The sequence below is a fragment of the Notechis scutatus genome, chromosome 1 (genome assembly GCF_049901735.1).
Source record: "Notechis scutatus isolate UNSWTSFEM ecotype Mainland chromosome 1, rNotScu1.2, whole genome shotgun sequence".
Lineage (NCBI taxonomy): Eukaryota > Metazoa > Chordata > Lepidosauria > Squamata > Elapidae > Notechis > Notechis scutatus.
Window position 1 is genome coordinate 197399556 of NC_142009.1, and position 26770 is coordinate 197426325.

General features: G+C 37.4%; 2 protein-coding genes and 1 long non-coding RNA gene across 5 annotated transcripts in view; all 3 read right to left on the reverse strand.

Annotated features, from left to right (window-relative positions):
• TANC1 (tetratricopeptide repeat, ankyrin repeat and coiled-coil containing 1) overlaps positions 1-26770 on the reverse strand; it is a 153437-nt gene that overhangs the window by 83620 nt on the left and 43047 nt on the right. For 2 of the 3 annotated variants that reach the window (XM_026674439.2, XM_087949929.1), the window contains exon 2: positions 12917-12996. The exons of the other annotated variant lie outside the window; for it this stretch is intronic. In XM_026674439.2, coding sequence (XP_026530224.2) covers positions 12917-12977 — 61 coding nt within the window. In that variant the 5' untranslated portion in view covers positions 12978-12996. The remainder of the gene's footprint in view (positions 1-12916; positions 12997-26770) is intronic. 3 annotated transcript variants of the gene reach the window in all.
• LOC148133153 (uncharacterized) lies at positions 3081-4165 on the reverse strand. The gene is given in 2 exon segments (XM_087959801.1): positions 3081-3946; positions 3949-4165. Coding segments are annotated over 2 exon segments (1083 nt in total).
• LOC148133154 (uncharacterized) lies at positions 6519-10182 on the reverse strand. Its single transcript, XR_015746533.1, has 2 exons — positions 9735-10182; positions 6519-9081 (listed from the first exon to the last, which is right to left on the reverse strand). It is a non-coding gene; the product is annotated as an uncharacterized LOC148133154 (long non-coding RNA).

Sequence of the window (26770 nt, forward strand, 5' to 3'; positions counted from 1 at the left end):
ACCAATTGATTGAGAACCTATGTTGTTGTAAGGTTACAAGTGTAATTTGAGTGTTAGAATTTGCTTGATTGATGAAAGATGCCAGAATAAGAATGTCATCCAAGTCTTCCGGTTTTGCCAGGCTTCGGTGGCGGCGGGATTTCGCGATCCTGCACGATCCCTGTTGCGCTAGCCGTCTTGGTGCCTCCGATCCCGACGGGTCTGGAGGATAAGGCTGCCCCATAGAGGCAGCCGAAGATAGGGGGATCCGGACAGGGGTTTGGGGTTTTCGCAGACCCCTTCCCCACCCGGCATAACCCCCTTTTCTCAAGGCAGTGGAGCGGCAGTCAGTAATGGCCGCCACAAAGAAGCCGGCAGCTGGACAAGATTGTGCTGGAGGAAGAAGGAGAAAGTTTTGAAGCGAAAGTTTTTTGGCTGAACTGGGACTATAAGATGCATTTAATATCCTGAAAATCTTGATTTTTTTGAAAGATACTTTGTTTCCAGAAGAGATTTATAAGCGGCGAGTGAAAGTGCTGAAAGAGAAAGTTTACTCTCCTTCCCTGTGGAATTAACAAGTGAACATTGAAAAGCCTGCTATTTTATAGAAGGTAAAAATTTAAAGCTTTTTGTTACAAGTGGGAAGGGAGAGGACAAAAGAAAAATTTATATTAAGATTTTGTTGGAGGAGATGCCTGGAAGATTTTGAGATTGGAAGTTAATTGCAATAAGACTTTAAAATACAGACTGGGGTTTTTTCCCCTTTCCAATTGATATTACCCCAGGAAGAAAAAGTGTGAAGAACTTTGTGCTCTGTTTGGATTGTTTGATGACTTTGGGATTTTGGGGAATTGTTTCAAGCTTTGAATTATCTTGGTTGTTTTGAGAAGAAGAAGAAGAGAAAAAAGAAGAAGAAAAGGTTTATAATGGCTTTATCTGTTGATGAACTGAGAGAGGAATATGGTAAAATAAAAAAAGAAGGTAATATGGTAAAATAAAAAAAGGTGTGAGAGAAATTTTTCGCTTTTTAGAAATGGCGCTTGCCACTTATCAACAAACACAGCAATTAATGGAGGAAGCAGAAGCAGAAGCAGAAGCAGAAGCAGAAGCAGAAGAAGAAGAAGCCATCTTTAACGAGTTTACAAAGTTGATTAAAAAGGACATAAGACTTAAAAAAACATCCAAGAAAGAGAAAAATAAGATGCAAAATCAATACAATGTTAGAAAGCAAAAGAAAAGAGAAATACAACAGAGAGGGGAAGCTAAGGGGGGTAAAAAGACCAGATGGGATAAGATAGGAAGGAAGAAGGGGGGAAAAAGCCACAAAGGTATGAAACAAGATGTGAAAAAGAAATATTTTTTTAGGGATAAAGGGTAATGTATAACTTTGTTTCGAAAGGATTCTGCAAGGTACATAAGATAGTATTGTAGTATTTGTATTAGAAATAGAAAATTAGAATTTTATAAGTCTTAAGTAAAGATTAAAATATTAAAGGTTTAATAATGATAGATTTTAAGATTTAATAAAATATTAAAAGGAATGTTTAAAATATTCAGTTGAAGTATAGAGTTTAATTGACTATTGTGTGGATGTTAGTATGAACTTATTATTGTAGCATTTGTTTTTGAAATAGATAATTGGAATGTTATGAGATGTAATGTTTAATTATATATTTAATTACTTTATGGATTTATTATTTTCTTTCTCTTTTAAAAATTAGTAGGTAGAATGTACTAAGCAGAATCAGATAGGGAATTAGGTGTTACCTTAAATGTTAATTTAGGGGAGCGATGGAAAAGCATCATACTTCGATTAGTGATTTCAGGAGAAATCTTTTTTTTTTCTACTATAGGGAATGAGATAAATGGATAATTGGAAAAGAATGGACAAAAGATACAAGTATAATGATTTAAATTAAGATGAAATAAATAAAATAGAATTAAGAAGAGTGGAAAGCGGGGAGAAGTTATAATGAAGATATAGAATGGTAAATAAGATAGGTAATGGTATATATGATGTGCATAAATTTAATTGAAGTCCATATAAAGAGAGGTAATCCGGGGCCAAGCTACTTTTTAAAAAGAAGTTTTATGTTTTTGTGTTTTGTGTGTGTATGTCCGTTTGAGATTTAATAAAACCTTGGAAAAAAGCTAGAGGAGAATAATTGCAAACAAGACAGAGGGAAATATGAATATGATGATGATTATAAAATGGATAAATATAGAAGAAATGTAACTGAATAAGAGCAAAGAGAAATAACGAGAAATCTGCTAAAAGATATTTAAGTGGAAATGGGATATATTAGAACTATATTGTATAAAACAATGTTTTATCTGCCTTGTAAAAATTTATAATGGAAAGAGGTTTAATGTCTTCAATGTTTAATGATGTTTTGTTTGTCTTTAAAAATTAATAAAATTTGTTTAAAAAAAAAAAAGAATGTCATCCAAGTAGCATTGAAGTCGGATGGACCTATCTCTGAGTGATGCTGCCAAGGCAGCCAAGACCTTTGTAAAAGTTCTGGGAGCTGAAGCTAGGCCAAATGGGAGAGCAATATATTTGTAATGGACATTGTTGTAACAGAAACAAAGGGATTTGAAATGCGAGGGCCTAATTGGGATATGTAAGTAAGCTTCTGTGAGGTCTATGGAGGTAAGGACATCGTCTTTTCTGATGCTGAGTAAGATGGATTGGAGAGTGGTCATTTTAAATTTTCGGTAAACTAAATATTGGTTTAGACGTTTTAAGTCCAGGAGTGCCCTCCATCCCCCCAAACTTTTAGGGACCATGAAGAGGTGTGAATAAAACCAAGACCTTTTTGATTAGAAGGGACGGGTTGTATGGTCCGGATCTCTAGTAGATGTGCTATGGCTGTGTCCATGAGAAACCTTTTTTCTGCGTCCTTGGAAATTGGGGACTTCATAAAAAAATCTGGGGGGTGGAGCTGAACTCCAGTGCCAGAACAAATCGTACTGTGCTCCTGACCCATGCGTCAGTGGTAGAGGAGTCCCATTGGTCGGCAAACCTTTTTAGGTGACCACCAATGGGAATCTCGTTGTGGTCATTACTTGGACCTGCGGAAGGGCTTAGATCCTGTTCCTCAAAATTGTCTCCTAGGATGGAGTCCCCTTCTATATCCATCCCCAGGTTCAATTCTATCTGTCTGTTGTCTGAATCCAGGCTGTCTTTGAAATCTTTTATAGCAGGGTTGGTAGAAGGGGTGAAAGGAAACCCTACGCAAGGGCTGTAGTGATCTGGACTCTGATCGATGAAAAAGAGAGGGAAGAATTTTCTTTTTGGTTCTGGTTTCAATTAGGAGGGGTTCAAGCGCAATGTCTAATAGTTTGTTCTCCGAGATGGGAGCTGAGGCAAGCCGCCACTTGTGCTTGACATCTGCCTGCCAATGCCTGAGCCAAAGTATCCTTCTTGCCGCAATTTGGGAAGCAATGGCCCTAGAGGAAAATGTAACTACACTGAAGGTAGCATCTACTGAAAACTCTGCAGCAGCGATTAATTTAGCCACATCTTGATGTGCCCTAATGTTTGAGGCTGGAATGGTATCCCTCAGGTGGCGGAGCCATCTGAGAGATGATCTGGTGAAAAAGGAGGCAGCTGTGGTCGCTCTGATGGCCCATGCATCTGAGACGTGTGCCCTGCAGAGGGCTAGTTCCGCCCTCTTTTCCTCAGGCTTGAGAGCCTCTTCAGCTTCACTTGGGATGGCTGAGGAAGATGCAAACGCAATGATAGGCTCATCCACTTCTGGAGTGTTTAGAAATTTAGAGAACTCGGGTGCCAAATTATAGTATTTTTTCTCATGTCCTGTGGGAGCGGGATATGAGGCTGCTGCAGCCCATTGTTTTTGTACTAAATTGGAAAACATGTGTGGCACAGGGATAACCTCTGCCTCAGTGACTGGTTGAGAGAATATGAGATCCTCTGCTTCCCTGGAGTATTTGGAGGGGGAGGGGTACCCGTATTATCCAGTTGTGCGGTGTTCTTGGCCTTAAACAGCAGGGATTTAAATAATTGTGGGCGGAATAATCCTGTAAATACGGGGAGGTCAGGTGAGAGGCCTTCATCGTCAGACAACCTCCTTTCTAGCGGATCCACCTCTGACAATACCTGGTCAACGGTGTGTACCGACCCCTCCTCCATTTGATCCATTGGATCCCCTTGTTCTCCCATATCCTGTGTGTACTGAGGGTCTCTGATAATGGGCAATGATAGTTCTGCGGGGGGGTGGTACCTGATGAAGATGTGGATCCGTGATGCCCAGAGATCGTTCAGAAAGAGATCTGCAACCCGAAGCTGAGAGTGTTCATCCTGCCTGAATAGCCTGTTGGACGCCTGCTGCTATGCCCTTCTGGATAGCTAGCTCCATCCACGCCCTCATGTTGGCAGGGATTTCCTCCGGAAGTTCATCCTCTTGTCTGAGGCCAGCTGCAGTTGGCGTGAATGTTGCCTCTGGGGCCCTCCTTGGGGAGGGAATGTTAGAAAGAGCCTCCTGGGGAGGTTGTATCGATAAGCTGCTCCTTCTGGATAAATCCAGCCTTCCATCCTTGGGTAAAATGAGGATCAGATTGTTGGGAGCAATATGCTGACTTTGTAAACCACTTAGAGAGCACTGTAAAGCGATAAGCCTAAGTGCTATTGCTATTCTGGAGGCAAGTCATTCCACTGATTGTTCTGTCAGGAAACTTCTCCTTCTAGGTTGCTTCTCCCCTTGATTAGTTTCCACCCATTGCTTCTTTTCCTGCCCTCGGATGCTTTGGAGAATAGCTTGACTCCCTCTTCTTTGTGGAAGCCCCTGAGACATTGGAACGCTGTGATCATGTCACCCCAAGTCCTGTTTTCATCAAATTAGACATACCCAATTCCAGCGACCGTTCTTTATATGTTTTAGCCTCCAGTCCCCTAATTATCTTTGTTGTTCTTCTCTGCGCTCTTTCTAGAGTCTCAACATCTTTTTTCTGTTGTGGTGACCAAAACACTAAACAAATATCACTAAACAAATGATTGTACATTGAGGACTACTTATATAGGTGGAAAGAAAACAATATTGCAGAGGGCATAGAGCCCAATCACACATATTAGATTTAATAATATGTTAAAGGACTGAATTGGCTCTCTTATTAATACTATATATTCTTTCTTGTTCCTTTTTCTGAGGTTTTAGATTATTTTATCTATTATTATTTATGATAGAAACACCTTTTCCCCATTTAAATTCTGCTTATTGCCCCAGAATTCTCCCAATTCTATTACTTTTTATTCTAAAACACTATAGGTTCTAAGAGAAAGACAGTTAAGTATGTACAGTTTATTATGCCAGTTTGAAATAATGAATGAAACACTGGTTTTAATACTTAAAAATTTAACGAGAGTTTTTTAAAGAAAACCCTAGAGTATGTAATATTATATAAAATGCCAACTGTGCTGTAGAAATGTTACCATATTAAACTTTTTATAATAATCAACAACAGAAAACTGGAATGGGATTCAATAAATCATAAACAGATCTATATATTTAATATTGTTTAAAAAAAATCTTCTGTTGAGGAAATTGTGCTAAAAATCAGATTGCAACTTGAAAAGATTCCAAGGAAAGCTCCACATTTACAATGAACAGATCTGAACTTTTTATGCCAGAAAATTAAAAGCCTGTCACACATGGCCTATATGATGCACATCAACGGAGTTTGCCTGTTTTAGCTTTCCAAATGTCAAAAATGACTTTTATGATTTTGAAAGTTGAAGATCTTGGAAACCTATCACAGAAATACTAATAACTAATATTTCAGTTTGCAATTGTGTTCACATACCACCAAAAGAGAGAGAGATAGTCAGGAATTATAATTCTGGCGTCAATTAGAGATCTCCACATAGAAGATAATGGCTTTTTAATTATGTAACACATTCAACTGTCACAAATTGTCTGGCACTGCCTTATTTCTAAGAGTGTAATCCTGCAGCTAAACCTGTACTGAAAAGAATCCTGAACCCCAAGCAGTTGGAATCCATAAAGTGTTATTTTCAACAGCTATGTGCTACTCTTCCCATCCTTCATTTGCTTTCCCACTCTTGGGGGCTTCTTTTGAACATGCTGATTTGACATCCATTCCATCAATCGAGGATCTATCTAGCTGGATCCTTTTTATAACCATTTAAAGGCAAAGACAACTTGATAACAGCAAATATGTTAAATTATCAACCTTAGATAATAATCCTTTTTAACTTCAGCTTTTCTTTTGCATTTGGGACTTCAAATAATTTATTGTTTGCTTGAGCAATAGTAGGGAGTAGAATAGCATAACTGCAAGGTCATTTTAACTATCTTTGGTAAAAGTCTGGTTCAGCCAATAGGACTTTATATAGTGCTTTATTTATATAATATTAAGCCAGCTGTCAAAAGGAGTGGAGGTGGAGTGAAAGAATTTCTGTTGTTTTTTACAAGATGCTGCAATGTTAGAAATGCAATCAGTATTATTTGATTCAATCTGTTTAATTTAATACAATTAAGGAAAAGCATCCATTTAAATTTTGCTCAGGAATACGCTTTATTGAACACAACTGGATTTATATCCAAATGTATAAAATCACATTGTGCAAATAGCAGTAGTAACATTCTATAGGAAAACAAACTGGTTCATAGATCTTTTTTTATCACTCTGGAAGGGAATTCCTGTTTCATTAGAGCATTGAATTTATTACTCACATCTCAGTAAAGAGGTTAGAATTCTGTGCATATTGAATATAGAGAATTTGCTGTTTCTTTGGAAATGTATTAGGTTTGGACTTTGAGAAAGCAAGATAAAGTAGCAATAGCACTTAGAAGTATATACCGGTTCATAGTGCTTTACAGCCCTCTCAAAGCGGTTTACAGAGTCAACATATTGCCCCTAACAATCTATATCCTCATTTTACTGACTTTGGAAGGATGGAAGGCCAAGTCAACCTTGAGCTGGTGAGAATTGAACTGCTGGCAGTCAGCAGAATTAGCCTGCAATACTGGATTCTAACCACGTGCTGCCACGGCTCAGTATTGATGCTTTTGAACTTTGGTACTGGAAAAAACTCTTTAAAATATTATGGATAGCCAAGAAAACAATCAATTCAGAGTTTTCATTTGAGGCACAAATAATTTGGCTCAAATTATCATATATTGGAAACATTATGTCTAAAAAACATCTACCATCATTGGATAAGCCCACAATGCTGATACAGATGGAAAGAATGAGAAAAAGAGGATGCCCACTGGTAAGGTAGATGAATTCATTCACAGCAGCAATGGATGCATCATTAGAAGATCCAGAGGAACAGACTGAAGACAGATTCTCCTGGAGATAATCTATGAGTCCAGTAAAAGTTTTTAACAACTCAGTGGTACCCAATCAATAAATCATTTTCAGGGCTGTTTTAATTTTGAAGTTATCAAAATTGGAATGCAACCCTTCAAGAATTGCTTGATTATCTTGTTTGGTTTATTTTATTTATCTATTTTCTACATCGGCAATCTAGCCTAAATGTCTTTACAATAAAAATGTAAATACTATTTTATGCCGAGCCTAAAAAAATGGGCTTTATCCACAATATATATCGCAGCTACTATAACTGCATAAAATAGTAAACTAGATTAATGGGGAATCACAGTTTACAGTGATGAGCAACTTCAAGATCTCAATGGAATTGGGGCTCCCAGTCAGTTGCATCTATTACAAACCATTAGTGGTTAGTCAGTTTTACTCTTGATTTACAAACTGTGGCACAGTAAACCAGAAAATTCTAGCAAGGGCCAAAAGGAAGGAAACACATTATTATTTTAGTTTTTCCACAATAATTCAAAATTATATGTTTTAATCAGACTTCTTCATATATTTACTTGTTCAATTTACAGTTAGGATTCCCATATTTTGGCTGAGCAACTACTAGATAAAGAAAATTCCAACTCATTACAGTCATCTGGCATAGATATTGAAACCCTATTCATAGTCCATACACTGTTCAAGGCATTGCATAGGTTATGTCCCTGCACAGTGGACAGCCTGGAAACTGTGTGGAATTAGATGGGGAAGAACCATCTTTGAATAACTCTTACCAAGACCTAGTGACATGGGACCTCCCAAATCCGAAGATATTCCAACTTTTGGGACAGGGTGTTGTGCAATTTGAGGTTGCTTAGATTCACAGGTCCTGCTTGGTGTGTAAGGCCTTTATCTAGTGAGTTTTGCCTTTTTCTAGATTGGGAAGAGACCTTCACACACACACACACACACACACACACACACACACACTCAGGCCCAGGTCACTTTACGATTGAATACATGGGCTGTCTTTAAACATCAACCCAAAACCTTCAGCTGGTCCACAATTCAGCGGTGCAGGTAGAAATGGGCATGCCTTAGAATGCCCATGTAACAATCTCTGCTTTGCAAACTGCACTGGTTGCCACTGTAATGGAATGTATGGATGGTTTTGGGGAACAAGGGGAAGAGATAGCACCTAGGAAACAATCAGACAAGAGACGCAGGAGCTCTAAATGGCTTAACAGTCAGAGAAAGAACGTAGGAAGGACCTATCCTAATATCCTAATAGGTCGAGCAGTTAAAAGTGGTGGGTGGGAAGTTAGTGCTTTCAGACTTGTGAGATTCTGTTAATGTAGCCTTACAATAAAGTAGGATTAGTTCATGCAGCCATATTTCCTGCCTGTTTTACATAGGAGGGTTAACAAACAGGTGCAATTCAAGGTGCTGGTCTGCCTATAAAGCCCTACATGGCATAGGCCCTAGTTATTTAAGGAACTGCCTGTCTCCCATTGTTATCTGTCCAGCTGACTCGATCTAGCAGAGGTGGCATACTCTGGGTTCCATTGATTAAACAATACCATCTTTTGGGAATCCAAGGAGTGTCTGACCTCTGAAATGAGGTTCTTCTGAGATATGAATGGTCTCCAGCCTGGTGTTGTTTAAAAAGGTTCTGGAGACCTGACTCTTTGCCCAAGACTTTGGTAAGCACAACTGATGTCCTTTTATTTCCTTTTCCTTGTTCTTCTTCCTGGTTTTGTCAGCCATCTTGGTTCTTTGCTTTGTGTTACTAGTATTATCCTTTTTTTAAAAAAATATATTTTTAGCAATTTGTAAACCACTCAGAGTCACTGAGAATCAGGCAGCATATAAATGTGATAAATTATTATTATTGCAGGGAGATCTTTCAATGTTTTATCCCCACAACAACAAACCTGTGAGAAAGGTTGGACTGAGAAACTGGTTTGAAGTGAGTTTCCAGGAGCGAAGATGGACTTAGCACATTAATCTACCTATTTCAGGATCTTAAAGGCCTAGAATTTGGTTGATGCCAAACAGAGATATGAAACCACAGACAAATGTCACATTGTAAATCTTTCCCTGACACTTTTACAAACCATTCCTTCTCTTCTTACTCCGCCTGACAATATAAGTTTTGCTTACAAGATTTTTACTTTTTAGCCTAGCTGTATCCTGTTGTTGGGGGTGGGGGGGAATCTGAAGGACTTTATGGGCATTTTAATCTGTGTCTCATTAACAATAACAAATGCATATTTAGTCTTAGCTATAGTAGCAACAATATAACAGATGTAGTTGTACTTTGAACTACAACTTCCCTCACGATCAAGAGTACCCACACATTTCTCATTAAAATGTTCTTCCAACAATTCCCATAGCTGCTTCTCTTTGCAAGACCCCGTTATTACTAACGCCTACTTTTCCTACATACTCACCAGTAAAAATGTAGTAGTTTAAAACCATTCTTATTGAAAAAAGCAACCGTAAGAGAATGAAGCTTTGCCCAGGAGGCTTCAGAATAAAACTTTTGCTGCGGATCATAAGAGAACAGTCATGATTCCTGCCCCTTTCAGCAACCAACTACTCTCAGTTCTGAAATGGCTCTGATGAAGAGTAACTCTATATTCAAAGGAGGTGAAGGAAAACAAATTAACAAGAGACAAACTAAAGACTGTTTGATATAATTATTTTTGTGCAAGAGTCTGACTTTAAAAAAAAAAAAACAATTAAATCAAACTACAGATTTCCGGCTGCTTATTCCCTCCAGCTGTTTTAGATCACAATTTTGCTACTTGCCATGCTGATTGGGGGTGATGAGAGTTAAATCTTGCCATAGAATTTCATCCTGCACTGCAAACTATTCCAGACGGTCCAACCAGAACAAAGATTCACTAGTGAGCCAGAAAATAATTTCTTGTTTAAAAAAATAACCTTTTAGTATGTTATCAAGCAGCAAAGAACATACTAAAAGGTTATTTTTTCAAACAAGAAATTATTTTCTTTGCTATGTTTACAGCAAAGTTTGTCTAATATGTTTTCTTTATGTTGCAGGATGACTTATTAAGATTGGGTGGGGGCAGATAAATGACAGAAAGCCTTTTCAATGTGGTTTGGATTTTCTCACATTGTGTAGCAGCACGGAAGGGCAGCATTTTGTGGTACACATGCCACTAACTTAGCAAAGAAAGGGCCTTTTAGTATGGGGATGCTGTAGTCTTATATGTCAGCGGTCCACAACCTTTCTGGCTTGGCGGACCGATGGAAAAGGTGCAGTGGCAATGAGGAGGGAATGGTTTCACATGTACCACTTTCACAAAAGCAGCTTCACAGACACATGCGCGTGCACCAGAGATGGTATTCAGCAGGTTCTAACCAGTTCTGGAGAACCAGTAGCAGAAATTTTGAGTAGTTCAGAGAACCGGGAAATACCACCTCTGACAGGAGATTTTACAGTATCCTCCCCCTCTCACGCCCACCAAGCCACGCCCACAGAACTGTTAGTGAAAACATTTGAATCCCACCACTGGTGTGCACGCTCATCCACCACTTCTGAAGCCCGGTCCCTAAAGAGTTGCAGCCCAGGGGCTGGGAACCCTGTTATATGTGATCCAGTTATATCCATCAGAAGAGGAAATGAAGGATGCACTCATCAATTTCTTTCTAAAATATAGTTGCTAGCTAACTAGCCTCATCCATTTCAATTATGTCATGATATCATGATGCCATGACAATTATGTCATATCACTGGGCAGGCATCGAAGGAAGATAAAAGTCAAAAAAAGTTGCCTACTCTTGGCTTAAGTTCTTTGTTTAGGAAAGTTTACATTTTACAAGCAAACTGAAGAGACCGCTTGCTCATAGGACATTTGGCTAAAAATCTCTAATTTCACTATACAGCTAAGGTGGAAATCTACGACAAAATGATTTGTGCTTAGAAATGAACACCAGCCTTAGCCAAATAGCTGTGGTTTGTACACCACTATTCTCACAATATTTTTCACCAGCTGAAGGAGAAATGACATCTAATTTAGTCTTAAATAGCTTCAGGAATAAATAAATATATAGTAAATATTACAAGTTGCATCATCTAAGATACATTTTTATTATTTTGTTATAACTTATCTGAAGCTTGCAGAGATTGAGGAAAAGGATTCTGATATCAGTTTATGGCTTCTCCTGAATATTTTATGGTACGCTGCATTTATGAGGCCTGCATATCTAGAATTCACAAAATATAGTGCACTAATACCTATAAAATTTAGACGGAGAAAAAAGTTCTAAAATTTAGGCTAATAAAAGGAACTCAATTATTTGAATCCAGATCCTCTCAGTCTCCAACATATTAATCATATATACCAGAAGCACATAAATCACACATTAACAATGTATTCAGAGGATAAGAATGTAGGTAGCACAAAGGCTCAAGTCTCACTGAGGTATGTCCCCAATCAAAATGAAATATATTTTATCGAAACATCGCAACTGCCTCATGGTGCATACCATTCAAGCCTAAAGCTTAAGTATCCCTTCTTCTTTTGATGGACTTTCTCAGGAAGCTGGCTGAATTCTTTATCAAGTAAATCATATGAAAAACACATAATCCTGGTGAAAGAAATAAACAGGCACTCCTTTCCTTTTTTTAAGAGCTAAGTTATTGCAGTTATTTTCTAAAGGGGAATTGCGTTCAAGTATTTAACTTTACCTTATATTACAAGTACAATATATTAGAACTCACACCTGCATAAGGAATACTTTTAGAGTTACTGTTAAATCCAGTATCTCATCACTCTTTTAACCTCAAGACTTTCTCAAAACCCTCCAAAAAAATTGTGCTTCCACAAAAATTAGGGGTGGGGAGGATCAACCTATTTTCAAAGCACCAAAATGCAAGATAAAAAACAGTGGATGGAAACTAATCAAGGAGAGAAGCAACCTAGGACTAAGGATAAATTTCCTAACGGTGAGAACAATTAACCAGTGGAATGCCTTGCGTCAGAAGTTGCGCGTGCCCGGTCACTGGAGGCTTTTAGGAAGAGACTGGACAGCCACTTGTCCACTTGAAATGGAATAGGAATCTCCTATTTGAGCAGGGGGTTGAACTAGAAGTCCTCTAAGATCCCTTCAAACTCTGTTAACTACATTTCTGTTTTCCTGGAAGAAGTCAGGACTGAAAGAAAATACACCTTGCCAGAAGACTAAGGATCACTGATCAGCATCAACCTAAGGACCAAGGGCCATTAAAAAGTTGCATATCTTTCATCTCTTGACAAAGGAGATTAGCCTTGTTCAACGACTGAAGATGCACCTGCAAAAGATTCATTTATCTTCTCTTACTTTCCAAAGAACATCCATGTTCAGCTTTCCATTACTCTAGGATTGATCAGCTAAAAGGATATTCCCTCTAGTCCCATACAGTCCTCAAGAAACGAACAATCACTCATTACAATCTATTTCAAGAGTGAGAAATCTTTTATTTCCCAGGAATGTTCAATCTGCAGAGAAGAAGGGAACTAAGAGTTATAGCTGAGGGACACAGATTCTTCGCTTGTCACCAACTGTATAATACTTAGAAATCAACTGCTCATAATATGTGTTTAAATAAAGTAAAATATCCTACCAGATTCCTTCTTGTTTGCCTTTCCACCATCTCTGCTTTTTTTCAAAACTGCTTTTAACATTTTAGCACTGTTCTTTTTCCTAAAACAGAACACAGGATATAATAATCTTACATGACTGCACAGGGAGATAATACCAGTGTATTTAATTTTTGCACATTGCATGCAAATAAACAAATGTAATAATTCAAAACATGTTAAGGGCATACTTTTATTTTTAAACCATCACATTATATTAGTGAACCAAATACTGAAGATAAAAAGAATGTTTTAATAGTAAAAGCAAGTGGCCAGGGGTTTACTGTCTCGTTATAAAGAAAAACAGCACACAACATTCTCCACATTCCACATATAATTAAGGTTAGAAGGCTAAACCTGGATAAGTTACCGTTAGGCACTTGGGCACAAGCATGTCTGGTTTTTGACCGGAGTTCATCAAGAGGAGAAATAATCTGTACCATTACACTGTCTACTATAAACGGAGGGAAGTCTAGGCAAGATAAGCATCCTTGAAAGAACATTCCTCAGTATGTTTTAAAACTCCTATATAAAAATAGATACAAAATGAAGTCTGAATGATAGAAGTAGAAGAAATAGAGGTTTCCAAATATTTCCTGAACTTCAACCCACAACATCCTTTACCATTGGTCATGCTTTTGGGAACTATAAAGGGTTGTAGTTAGCAACATCTGTAGGACTATAGTTTCCACATCCTTGAAGGCTCATCCTTAAATACTCCAGATGCCCCATGGATGATACTTTTTTAAAGGTGGGATTTTTAGTATAATACCTTCTAGAAGTATTTTCCCCACTTTCTTAACAACTTATATGTTAGGTAACAGCTTGGTGCGAGACTTTTGGACTGAAGGTAAAAAGATGCTTCAAAATGTGCAGAAGCAGAATAGAAGCTATCTTTAACCCGTTAGTTAAATACATCTATTTGCTTGGATGGAGTTGCACCTATGAACAGCAGCTGTGTGATTCCTGAAAAGGCAGGGCTGCTTTATGGAGTTGCAAATAAACTACATTTTTGTTTTGTTTGGTTTGGTTTTAAACTACATTTTTGCTTTCAGACCTCTGTGTCTGAAATACTCTAGTATTTTGGCATCTTGGACATGTTTATTTCATTTAAAAGTGCCAATTTTTAAAAATTAAACACAAGTTTTATTAAACACATTTTTATGGTTGCCCAATTCATACATGGTGACTCTGGGTGGCTTACAATACTGTATGAAAAATCTGTAAGGTATAGCCCTAACCCTTCCTACGCCTTCATCAAAAGTAGAAATATCTGGTCACCTTGACAATATGTCCCAGTAATATTCCTATTTTCACAGAAATCTAATAGTACCACCTAAAATGAGTGCAATCTGGTACTTCTGATTTCAAGGAGACCATCTCTCGTCAAAAGAATTACGAAGTTATATTTAATCACAAAGTAGCTAAAACATTTAAGTTTTCCCACCTGAGGACTGGACAAAATGTTCTTATGCAACATGTGCCAACCAACTCTCCAATTCTAGAATATCTACTACAATAATTGTTTTATGACTATCTAGTGCCAAGAAAGTCATTATTGCTTCAGTTTTTGGGTTTCTCTCTACTCCTGCCATGGTCTTTTTTGTAGATTACCCATTACATCTGTTCCATGATGTGAAACTATTTGGCATAACTATAGTATTTGATTATTATCTGGACAAAATTTTAATCAGTATCATGAAAGCACTTTTTCACTTAATGTAATGCATTTAAATTGCAACAACTGCATTAAAATTTATTTCTTCTTCATGAACAGATATGGAGAAAAATCCTTGTCCTAACAGTTATTTAGAAGAGTTGCATTAAGTGGAAGAACATGGCCCATTTTTTAAATTTGAAATTTTGGGTAATTAGTAAGAAAATGACTTATCATGAAAGGGATACTTTTTGCATGAAATGAAATTTACTCTTATCAAAGGAACATACATCATATGAACTATAATATAGTCCATGAAAGCTTATACCACAAAGTCTTTGACTACATTAAGACACCATGGCTAAACTATTTTTTTAAATTTGAGATATTCTGTAGGTGAGGGAAATGGCTACACAATTAGTCTGAGCTTGTGGTGTAGGATCAATCCCTTTCTATTTGGATAAAATCCCAGGGATGGGAATGGGGACACTGGAAGAAAAATCTCTAAATATAATTATTTTCGTTTTCTTTACTTTGTACAATATTATTCACTTATGAATTGTGCAGAAGTGGTAGTAATCAGCAAGGAATAAAAAGTAAGTTATTACTTTCCAAACAAAGCTGATACCTCTGTTCTGGATATGTCAATTTTCTTATCAACACTGAGGAAACAGTATTACTCTTTCTTTAGTGTAAGGCAAAGACATGTTTTTAATACAAAAGCCTTTTCCTTTGTGACTATTTTGCAACTGAATACAGTATGTTCTTTATATATTCTTTAATGTACTTTTTTTTAAAATGTTCATGGCTCCAACTTATAAAAGAGGGACAAATTATTCCATGTGGTCGAGTCCATATGTTTTCTGCTCAAAGTATCAGCAGACTTCTTTGATGTTTTCAGAGCCACACAGCTGTGCAAGTACTGCAAGATCATGAGACGGCTGTGATTTACATCTCTAACATTCCAGCCAAAACTACTAGGAGCCTCCATTGTTGCTACTTCCTCTTGCAAACACCAGATTCTTAATCTCATTGTTCTCTTTTCCACTCTCCTGAACAACATTTTAGAACAGCATGGTTCTAATTTTAGGCAGCACCCCAAGGCTTTTTTCCAACATTTCAAGTCACTTTTTTGCGTTTCCCACATTTATAATCTGAATTCAATTCAGTACTTAGAATAGCCAGATCACATTTGGTTTTTTAAAATAACTTTTTCAGCATCCTAACTCATGTGAATCTCAGTAGAGCAGCCTTTAATGTCACCTATGAAAAACATTCAAATGTTTCTATTTGCACTGCAAAATAGCGCTCTGGGAACATGGCACAATCTTAGATTTGCCAATCATGTTTTTTCTTAAACTCCTGTCGTATTTACAAGCGTCTAATGGACAATCCTTCCATAACAGTTATTTTACCTTTCCAAAGGATAATATGGATACTAGTGGCATGCAAGTTCATATGGCTGAATGGAAATTCTAACCTCAGTCAGAAGAGTGTGATTTGTGTGTATCTTCTACAATGCTTTCATAACAAAGCAGTAAGTCAGAAGTAGGAGTTGCAACAAATACTTAACTATCCAAAGGTAAGCAGTGGGTAGTTTTCTACTTCGCAAGTGATCTTCACACCTCAGAACTAGAAATTATGAACAAATCGCAAACTGGCCCCTTTTTTCCATGTTGTCCTTGCCAATGTTCAATTTCAGTATATTTGTTTCAGCCACAAGTCACATGAAGAATTTTTTTTAGAAATTGGAAAAAGTACTGTATAATAATATGTAATTAGTAGGTCAAAGTCATGGGATCACATTCCACAAGTTCTGCCAATGTATTTCATAGCAGTTTCAAAAACAGCATCAAGCATTATTTCTTATGCCTTCTCTTAGGTTATGAAATCAGGAAACCAAAAAAGGGAAATTAAAAACGATTTGCACGTTAAAGATTTCCCCCCCTTCCAGTTATTGATATAAAGTAGGGGGAAAGAAAATGAGAGGCCTGAAATAATGTAGACTTCATGAACATAAAAACTTTCAATCATTCTATCCAAAAATAAATGGAATGCCTTATGTTCTGACAAGAAAACAAGCCCTAATGTCTGGAAAAATAGAATACTGTAGGAACAAAGCAATTAGATTTGCAATTACACATTAAACATAATCTCAAGCAGCCTTTTAATATATACATATATATATAGGCAACATTTATAATTGGCAATAAGTAGCATCTATGTTAAGGGGATTTTAAAACCAAACAGAGTGGTGATTTATAGTTTGCATGGAAATATTAACCGATCTACTGTGAAATCAGGACATGTGGTGAATAATTAATTGGTATTCTATGCAGTGCACAGACTTGGAAGGTGACTTTGAAATATCAGGGAACGGCTTAGTGCAAAGCATTGAAAAAGATGCCCAAACAAAAGAAAGCTGGCAAAGAAGACTTTAGTAAAGCTGAATGTTTCATAAGCAATCCCTTAAAATTAGATGTTATCTTCTCTCCTCCCCAGGCTTTCGTCCTTTCTCATTGATTCATTTCACATGCTTTGCTGGGTGGGGAATTTTTAGAAAAATCTGGAAGCAAGCAGGGAAACTTCATGGATGTTTTCCTCAACGTTGATGGGAGACTAAGTTTCTATCAGTTGAACAAACATCCATGAAATTTCTCTGCCTTCTTCCAGAATACCTTCTTCTACTTCTCACAAGTTTTCAAGACTTACCCTACCGTAAATCCTTGGCTTCATCTTATCCTTTGTAGTCCTCTCAAAGTAAGTTGCATATATGTACTCTTATCAATAGCACCAAACTGAACTAGATGTGCAGTTCCTGAGCCTCTGGAGGACACCCAGAGTGTGTTCATGCTCTTTGACCATGAAAATCGAGAGTAATTAAAATTTATTCTCAATTTTCATGGTCAAAAGAGCAGTGTGACTTTCTCCATCCCGCACGTCAGCCAAGAGGCTCAAGTCACACATGGCACTGTAAAGCAGTATATTAGATAATATTTGGTCATTAAAAATGCTATGATTTCTGTCCAAGTTCTATAATACAGAATATATGGGCTCTATATTTGGTGGTCTAAAACAAGAGACGTGAACACACTATATATTTATATATACATACATATACTCTCACACACACACTGATATTAGCACAATGAATCATTTGAAGATATATAGGGCAACTTGCCTAAGGACCAGTAATCAGCATAAAACTGCTAGCATAGCTTTTTTGACAAGTCTATCAGAAAAAAAGGCAGTCTGTTGACAATAAACACTATTTTTCATTACATCAACTGCTTCCTGAACGTCCACAAGTTCAGCTGTAACAGGTTTTAGCAGGACAGGCATGATCATTATCAATCATAAGTCTTCTATGTATATGCAATTATTTATACTATTCTTCATAATTGCTTTTAGTCATGCACATATCCCAAACCTGTATCACCATAAAAATCTGCTTTTGGAAGAAAAACAATTCTGAAAGGTAAGGTGCCTATGTTCATTCATTCTGAATCCTGGGCGCACACAGCTAGTCCACAACTTACAACCATTCATTTAGGGACCGTTTGAAGTTACATCAGCACTGGAAAAAGTGGCTAGTTTTTCACACTCACTTCCGACTGTTGCCAGTATCCCTAATGGTCATGTGATCAACATTTGGGAGCTTAGCAATGCATGTATCCCAGCCTGCCTCTGAAAGCAAAGTCAATGGGGAAGCCAGATACACTTAATGACATGATCCACTTAACAACTGCAGTGATTCACTTAACAACTGTGGCAAATGACCATAAAATAGGGCAAAACTCACTTAATAACTGCCTTGCTTAACCACAGAAAAGCTGGGCTCAATTGTGGTAGATATATAGGTCGTCAAGTTTTCTTGAAAATAATATGGACGTAGTTTGCCACTGTTTTCTTCTGAGTCATTTTAGTGGCTCCTGGGGTGGAATAAAAGGGAGAGATGGGGAGGTATCCTCAGCAGTTTGTGTTCTGGAAAACTGCTGCTTTATAATGTGCAAACCCTTTGATTCAGTTCAGAAGAGATGCTTCAGAATATGTGGAAGTATGAGCAGAGCTCCTGTCTTCCTCCCCACAGTAATTGTGCAATCCTGAAAACAGGCCCAGCTACTTCACTGAGCTGCAAAAAGTTGCCACAATTATTTTCCTGTATCTTTGGCAAAGCAACTCTGAAGCACTACACACATTATGGTTATGCCTTCTATAGCAGTGGTTGCCAACCAGTGGGCCCGGGACCACTGGTGGTCCTTGAGAAAATTTTGCTGGTCCGCAGAGAAAAGTCCCCCCCAAAGCACTCCCCCCAAAGCAATTAATCCAGGCTGCGTGGGAACACAAGGCTACACCACCCACCCACTGGCCCCCATCCTTCGGCCGAGCGCAAACCTTACCTTGAGCAGAGCCACATGAGCTGGAACTGGAAGGTAAGGCCAGGGGAGGGAAATCCGCCCCAGGGTGGCTTGCTGATGTTGGTGGGAAAGTCGGTCCTATATTCCAGAGCTGCAGTAGTCACAAGACTGGCCCTTTGGTCATCCCAGAGCAGCTCCTCCAGTCCATGGCAGGCCAGTGCACCCGGGTGGAGGAGCAGCTGCTCCGGGATGACCAAAGAACCAGTCCTGTGACTACTGAAGCTCTGGAATATGGGACTGACTTTCCCACCAACATCAGCAAGCCACCGCCAGTCAAAATTCATATTAGTGGTCCGATTTAAAATTATGAGTTTGGTGGTCCCTGAGATCCAAAAGGTTGGTGACCCCTGTTCTATAGCAGTAATTGCATTTAGATGCTGTGAGCTTTCAAGATGGGGCTGACTCCTAGCAACTGCCTGGACAGGTTTTGGGGGTTTTTTGGCAAGGTTTCAGAAGCGATTGGCCATTGCCTGCTCCTTCTTATGGCTGAGAAAGTGAATGGCTCAAGGTCACCCAACTGGCTTTGTGTTTCAGGTGGAACTAGAACTCAAAATCTCATTTCTAGGCTGCTTCCTTAACCACTACACCAAACTGGCTCACTCTAGAAGATGCTCATTACATAATCTCAATCTTTTAAATGCACAGCTTCTTCCAGAAAAGATGGGAGAATCCCATGCATTAGCAATGCAAAGGTGCCTAAGCAATTCGTAAGTAGAAAGAAACAGAATTTTGTGGATTCATTCCGCTTCTCATTTCCAATTTTATAACCAATTGTAAATTGAGTCAAACAGCACATTTTGTAAGTATTTATCTTAGAAAGAATTATCAGTGTAGGGGAGGTAAGAGGTTCTTTTTTTTGTTTGTTCTCTTTCATATCTGTGTTTGCTCTAATACTGAACAACTGAATTGCCTACCATTATATTAATGCCCAGAGAGGAACTTTGAAAAATGTTTGCTATTGGGCTCTTTTCTCACTGACTCTACCAAGAAAACACTGACACCATGCCAGAACAGCAGTTAAACATTAAACATTCATACTAACTCCAGCAAAGCAAAAGTTATAAACATCACTGGAAGGATTTAAGGAAGTTTTGGAGGGGAAAAAAAAAAGAATAAAAATGCATAAAAGTGAAAACCTCTCCTTCCAGAGCAGCTGTGTTTTGGCTTACCAAACTGGTTTTCAAAAGTTTAAACCAGGGAAGTCTAGTAAAGTCCATGAAGCAAACAGACACAAAAGAGCCATGCTTAAGATAATATTACACACTTCTGAAATTCTTCAATATATGCTGCACCTTTTAAGCCAGTGGCAAAACCCTCCTTTGTCACAACTCTTCTTTCTCCTCATGGGATCAGGGAATCTCCTGGTTCTTTTAATACCCAGCCTGTGCAGGAGGGCAATGATTCCCACCCACCATGTCAATATAACAATGTATGTTCTCATATGAGTGAATACTGTAGCTTAAATCTTAACAATGATGGATCAGCATTAATTATGAAAATTTTATGTTTAGAAATAGTGGCACATATGGAAAGGGAGAAAAGAGCAAGTTAGAATTCAGCCTAATTGTTTTTTAAAAAAGAGGAAAAATATGTCAAGATGTGTACACCAGGCCTCTTGCTGCATTCTAAAATAAAGTAAAATGCACAAAGCCTGACTTAATTTAATACAGTATCCTGAAGCTTGTTTTGATGTTCTCCTTCCAATTACCAGGGCTTCTTAAGAATTCTTGCAATAGATGTTGAAGGGCACCAGATCAATGGTTCCTAAGGACTGAGATATGTAAAGACCAAACCATTTGAGCAAAGGAAAAATGACAGAGATTGTTTTTAAGATTTTAGAGGAAATGGGAATAATGTGGTAGGTATTTTGGAAGGCTGCCAGGGAGCGATCATGTAAAAAGGAAGGGTGTGCTGTGAAATATAGTTTAATATAGGAAAACACTGATCTGAGACTATTTACCCGCTTTCAAAGGAGATCAGACTGAGAGACTGCAGGCTTTAACAGGTTATTACAACCATAAACAAATCATTACTACATCACAGTGAAGTCCACCAGACTAATAATTCTGTAGCAAATCAGGGCTAAATAGAATCATCTCTAGATGAGATAGGTGGCACATAAATCTAATAATAAATCCTGATTCTTTTTTTAGTAAATAGCTGAATACATTATATTCTGAACGTATGCAGTTCAATTCTTCCTTAAAAGCCACATAAGCATCATTTTTGTTTACATTTTTGTTTCATGCCACAATGAGAGCCTATCAACATGATTTTTAGTGGTGGATCCAGACTTTTCCTTAGAGCATAGTTTTTGAAAATAATTAAGATTAAATACATTTTTTTCTTTAATGTGAGAGATCAATTATAAATTTGGTTTATAACACAACTGTATGATCAAGTGGCAATATTTACAGGTTTACCATATGGAAGCTATTTATATCAGGCACGGGAAATCAGGAGCCAGGATACAGTTCAAAAGCATTATGAGTTTATTCCATGCAACCTATATATACGATTCTGATCTTTTAATGGTCGAGGTGAATTGACGCTAGATAACAGTCAATGGATTTCAAGGGAAGGGTGGGCGCTGGACCAGGTCTCTTACGAGGTTATATAGAGGCGGCCCGGTAGGACTTGTTCCACGGACTGGTACCGGTCCGCGGACTGGTGGTTGGGGACCCCTGATATAGAGACTCTAGTCTAAACTGATGCCTCTGATCCCACCCTTGGGCTCAGCTGGGTCATCTCCTACATGTTGAATGTCTTGGTCTAACTTTCTCAGGGTCAACTTTGGTGTCACCAGGAGCTGGACTTTGTTCTTATTGTATTGCATTTATTTGGCCATCAAAAGTCATTGGAGTCTGGTGGTAACACAGTGATCACAGGAAGCACAATAGAAGCATTAACAGCAAGGATTAATGCACCTATTCTGCCAGCCTGTAGATACATTTGGTACTATTTTCTTGGAGGTGCCTGGCAGTTACAAAAATTTGGCTAGGGTCACTTATGGTTCACAGGCTGTCCAACTCTGATCTCCAACTGAAAAGGCATTCCTACACAGATTTCAAATGGTTTCATAGATCAGTTCCAAATACTAATGTAATTAGATCAATAATTTCTATGATAAGAAATAGTTGAAGTTTAGTTGAAGTTCATATTAAACCAATAAAACAATAGCTAGGTAAGAGAACATTCAACCTGACCACAAAAACTACTTGCTGGTTTAATACACTTAAATCCTTATTTTAAACTCCATCATTTCCTGAGGGGTAGGGGTAACCACATGAAGGAACTTATTTTATAGTCCTATTAGAGGCTCAATAGCCTAATCACCAAAATTAACTGATAAACATGCTTGAACTGAAGGATAAATGTTGTTTTTATTTACAATAGAGATGGAAGAATTTCAGCTAAATGGTTGCTTTTCAGCTTCTACATTTCTAATTACAATGCTTTGTCGTGCAGGCTTCTTCTTTTTTTCATTCATTTACTCTTTTGTTCTTAAAATACATTGTTTGCACAATGTGGGTAGAATTAAAGGTTCACAGATATGTTTTTTCTATGAATGCCTTTGGACACTGAAGAAATCTCTAAAAGGCTAGAATTTTCTTCATGATAGGTTTTCAGCAGTTCAGTACACAAGGAAGGTCAGAGAAATAGTGCTCAAAATGTATTTGGGGATGAACGCATAGTTAGTATGGCACAAGAGTGAAAATGCTTTCCATTTGTGGCTAAACAATATTCATTTCAAACTTAAAAGCACAGTTCCACCCTAGTAACTGGTGTGGCAACATTTAGAAGAAAGGAAGAAACCAGCAGATTAGAGAGTTACTGAACCCAAGAAGTAACCACTAATAACAGACTTGCAAATCAGGGAAGGGTTTGGTAAGGAATGAAGACTAATTAAATGGTCTTGTTAAACAGAGATCCAGAGAAGACTTCAAACATTTTTCAAGCAAACTGCATTTCATAACATCAAATCTCTATATGGACGACTTTACAGCTTGGCCATTTTCTTTAATGATTATGGTTAGGTAATAGGTAATGTACTAACTCATCACTAATTATTTAACCCAAGCACAACACTATGGTCTATCTGAAATCTAATAAATGCAACGAAGGATGACAGAGTAAAGGACTGATTTATTTATGTAGATGCATTTAATTTACAAAATATTAAACCCTGGAACCTACCTCATGATGCTAGAAAAAATAAAGCTGTTAAGGATACAGCAACAAAAACAATTTTGTGGGCATATTTCATTATTTGTGAAGATAAAATATTCACAGCAATCTCCTCCTTTTCAACTTATATTGTGGAAAGATATAGCTGAGGACTTAATTTTCTTGCCAAAAATTAAGTTCTCAGTGACTTTCAGATCCTTATAAATATTGGTCATTATTGTTCCTGGATATTTTCCTTTCCTTTTCTCTTTTGTTCTGACTGAAATTTAATTTTTAAAAAGTGCTCCTATTTGCCAAGTACACTGTATGGTGAAGAAATGCATGGAGAGTTATAAAAAAAAAAAAACCTCCCTCATTTTTGGAAGCCATTCAAAGGGATCGTCTTCACTTCAAATAGTGAAGTATCTTGTTCAGCTCAATGAAACGTCCTGGGTCTGGCTGCTCTCTGAAACTTTTCCTCATCACTTCTTCTCCCATAAGCACAAGCTGCTTCTGCAGACCAAAGAGTTTGCCACGGTTGCCACATCAAATACAACAGTAGCATTACTTGTTTCTGCTCAGCTGTACTGGCACTTCCCTGGCACTGACGGAAGTTCATCTGGCTCCTTCTTGTCACAGTAATATAAACCTTATATTACTTCCATAAGGCATAACCAGTTGGGACTTCCAGAAGATGCAAATGGAAACTACTACTGAAAATGCAATTACATATCCAATATCCAGTATCAAATTCCATCAAAATTAGCTATTTCCTTTAAATCCTGTGTCAAATTTTCATGCAAAATCTCTGTCTTTTTCTCTGTCTCCCTCTCTCTCTTTTTTTCTCTCTCATTGCCACTTAAAAAAATATTCCAGCAATTTCCCCCAACCTGGAGTTTTAAGTATGTGGACTTCAGCTCCTACAACTCCAACATAAGGAATGAAATATCTTACCAAAAACTGCAGTGTAGTTTCATCCAATACATTAAATATATTACAGGTAGTCCAAATTAACAATCATAATTAAGACTGAGAACTCCAACACTAAGCAAAAAGGTTGTAAAACAAATGACAGCCTTGACTTACAGTGGCAGTTCTGGTGGCAGTCATTAAGCAAATCATGCAGAGTTATTAAACACAAAGTTACACGAGCACAACTTCTGATTTCCTGCCAGCTTCCCCATTGGCTGTATTTGTCAGAAGCCGGCAGTGAAAGTTTCAAATGATAACCAAGTGATTGTGGGATTTGCCACTATCATTAAGTGTGTGCCAGCCGCAAAACGTCTGAATTCACGATCACATGACTGTGGGAACCCCTATGACAGCTGCAATTTCAAGGACCAACTGTAATCCTCCTCGTTCAGCACTGTCATAACTTTGAACTGTCATCTCTCCATTCTATCATTATAGTAGGAAAGAAGGGGGGGACTGTGAAGACACAGAATATGCTTTAAATAGAGAACTAAAACACCTGCAGTCCCATAAAATTCCCTATGTGAGGTAATGTGGCAGTACAAAACATCTTACATAAAAGCTCCTTGTTTTTTTTTAAACAGGATAAACAACTTTAAAAAATGAATTGTTTCTCTCTTCTCTCTTCCTTGCATTTTTTTTGTATCATACATCAATGAAATACTTTCCTTTGCTTTTTTTACATGGCTACACAGGTTAACATATCAAAAATTATTAGAAAAAAAAATAGCATTTAATCTTGCTTTTATTGCAATAATGGGACATGGTGCATGGAGGAAAAAGTAAATGTTCTATGAATCCATTTAAAATTTTTATAGAGCTTAATAAAGCTATACAGGAAAGCTAAATTTAGAATTTTCCCCTCCTTTCCAGAAATAGGTAGAATTTATGGAACAACTATTTCCTTTGGAGCAGAATGTATATTCCACTTATCCTAAATTGTCAGAAATTTTAAAAAACAAAAACAAAACAAAATCAGAAATTTCTGATTTTATAACAGTAAAACAAAAAGCATCACTGAACTATGAAAAAGGCCACCTTCTTCCAAAATACACAAAACAAAGCATCAGAAAATAAGTTTGCATTCTCAAGTTTTAATGTTTGATACTGGCTTAATACTGTTTGATTGTTCCATTGTTGAGGTGGTTCTTCTTACTCTCCTTCACCTATGGTTTGTATATTTGCTTATTATATTTATTAACATAGATTTTTATATTTTACACCTTTTCTCCATTTGTTCTTTTATCTTATTGTTGGACACTGTCCAAAGTGTTTTTGGTGAGATGGAAAACCATATGAATTTGATAAATAAATACCCAGTTTATTAATAGCTATGTTCAGGAATAAATTCCTTCAAGTTAAAGTAGATTTGTGTTAATACTATGAAAATATTCATACTGAATTCTGAACAGGAACACAGGCTGGCTCAGGAATTCTGAGAGTTGAAGTCCACAAGTCATAAAAGGGGCATAGTTTCTCATCCCTGAACCACTTGATTCCTAAATCGAATTGTAGTTCTATAGTAATCTCCCATTTCAGTCCTAACCAGGTAAATCCTGTTGAGCTTCAAGGCCCAAATATGATCAGCCAGGTGCTGAGACTACTGAGAAAACTCCGGTGATACACCCAGGAATGCCTTGGTTGGATCAATGTTTAACTAAAATCCCATTAATTTCAATGTGATCATAAGAATCAGAGGGACAGATGTATACAGTGAATAATCTGGAGATATGAAAGATTTGTCTGCATATAAGTTCAACTTTATTGGAGATGGTGAAGTCTGTGATAATGTTTGAAAAATTCTGGCCAAGTCTTAAACTCAATTATCTACACCACATGTACCCAACATGTCAACAATTCTCCACTTTAAAAAATCCATTCTGAATGAGTCTATTTTAAGTAACAACAGATTGATAGCCAAGCAACAAGAAATGTTAACACTGGAAAACAGCAAACTCTCCCAAAAGTGAAACTTGAGAAAAGCTACTAGATGTAAGAGGCAAGCTACATGTAGTATTTAATAAAATAAGACACAATCATCAGATTTATGGCTTTAAGAATTCTTTCATAATGTAATTATATTAACAACACTGATTGTTTCTTTATGTGACTATAATATGTTATCTCAGTTTAAGAGTATCAGGAAATGAAAGTGGATAATGGAGCTGATCTTGAATTATTATTATTCTCCATTAAATGAAATTTCTTTGAAAGGAAGCTACAAGAGAACAGAGGAAGATCATTGTGTTCTTTATAAGCTTCCTATAAATACACTGCTCAAAATAATAAAGAGAACACAAAAATAAGACATCCTAGATCTGAATGGATGAAATATTCTTATTAAATACTTTGTTCATTACATAGTTGAATGTGCTGACAACAAAATCACACAAAAATTATCAATGGAAATCACATTTAGCAACCCATGGAGGTCTGGATTTGGAGTTACACTCAAAATTAAAGTGGAAAAAAACACTACAGGATGATCCAACTTTGATGTCATGTCCTTAAAACAAGTCAAAATGAAGCTCAGTAGTGTGTGTGGCCTCCACGTGCCTGTATGACCTCCCTACAACGCCTGGGCATCCTCCTGATGAGGTGGCGGATGGTCTCCTGAGGGATCT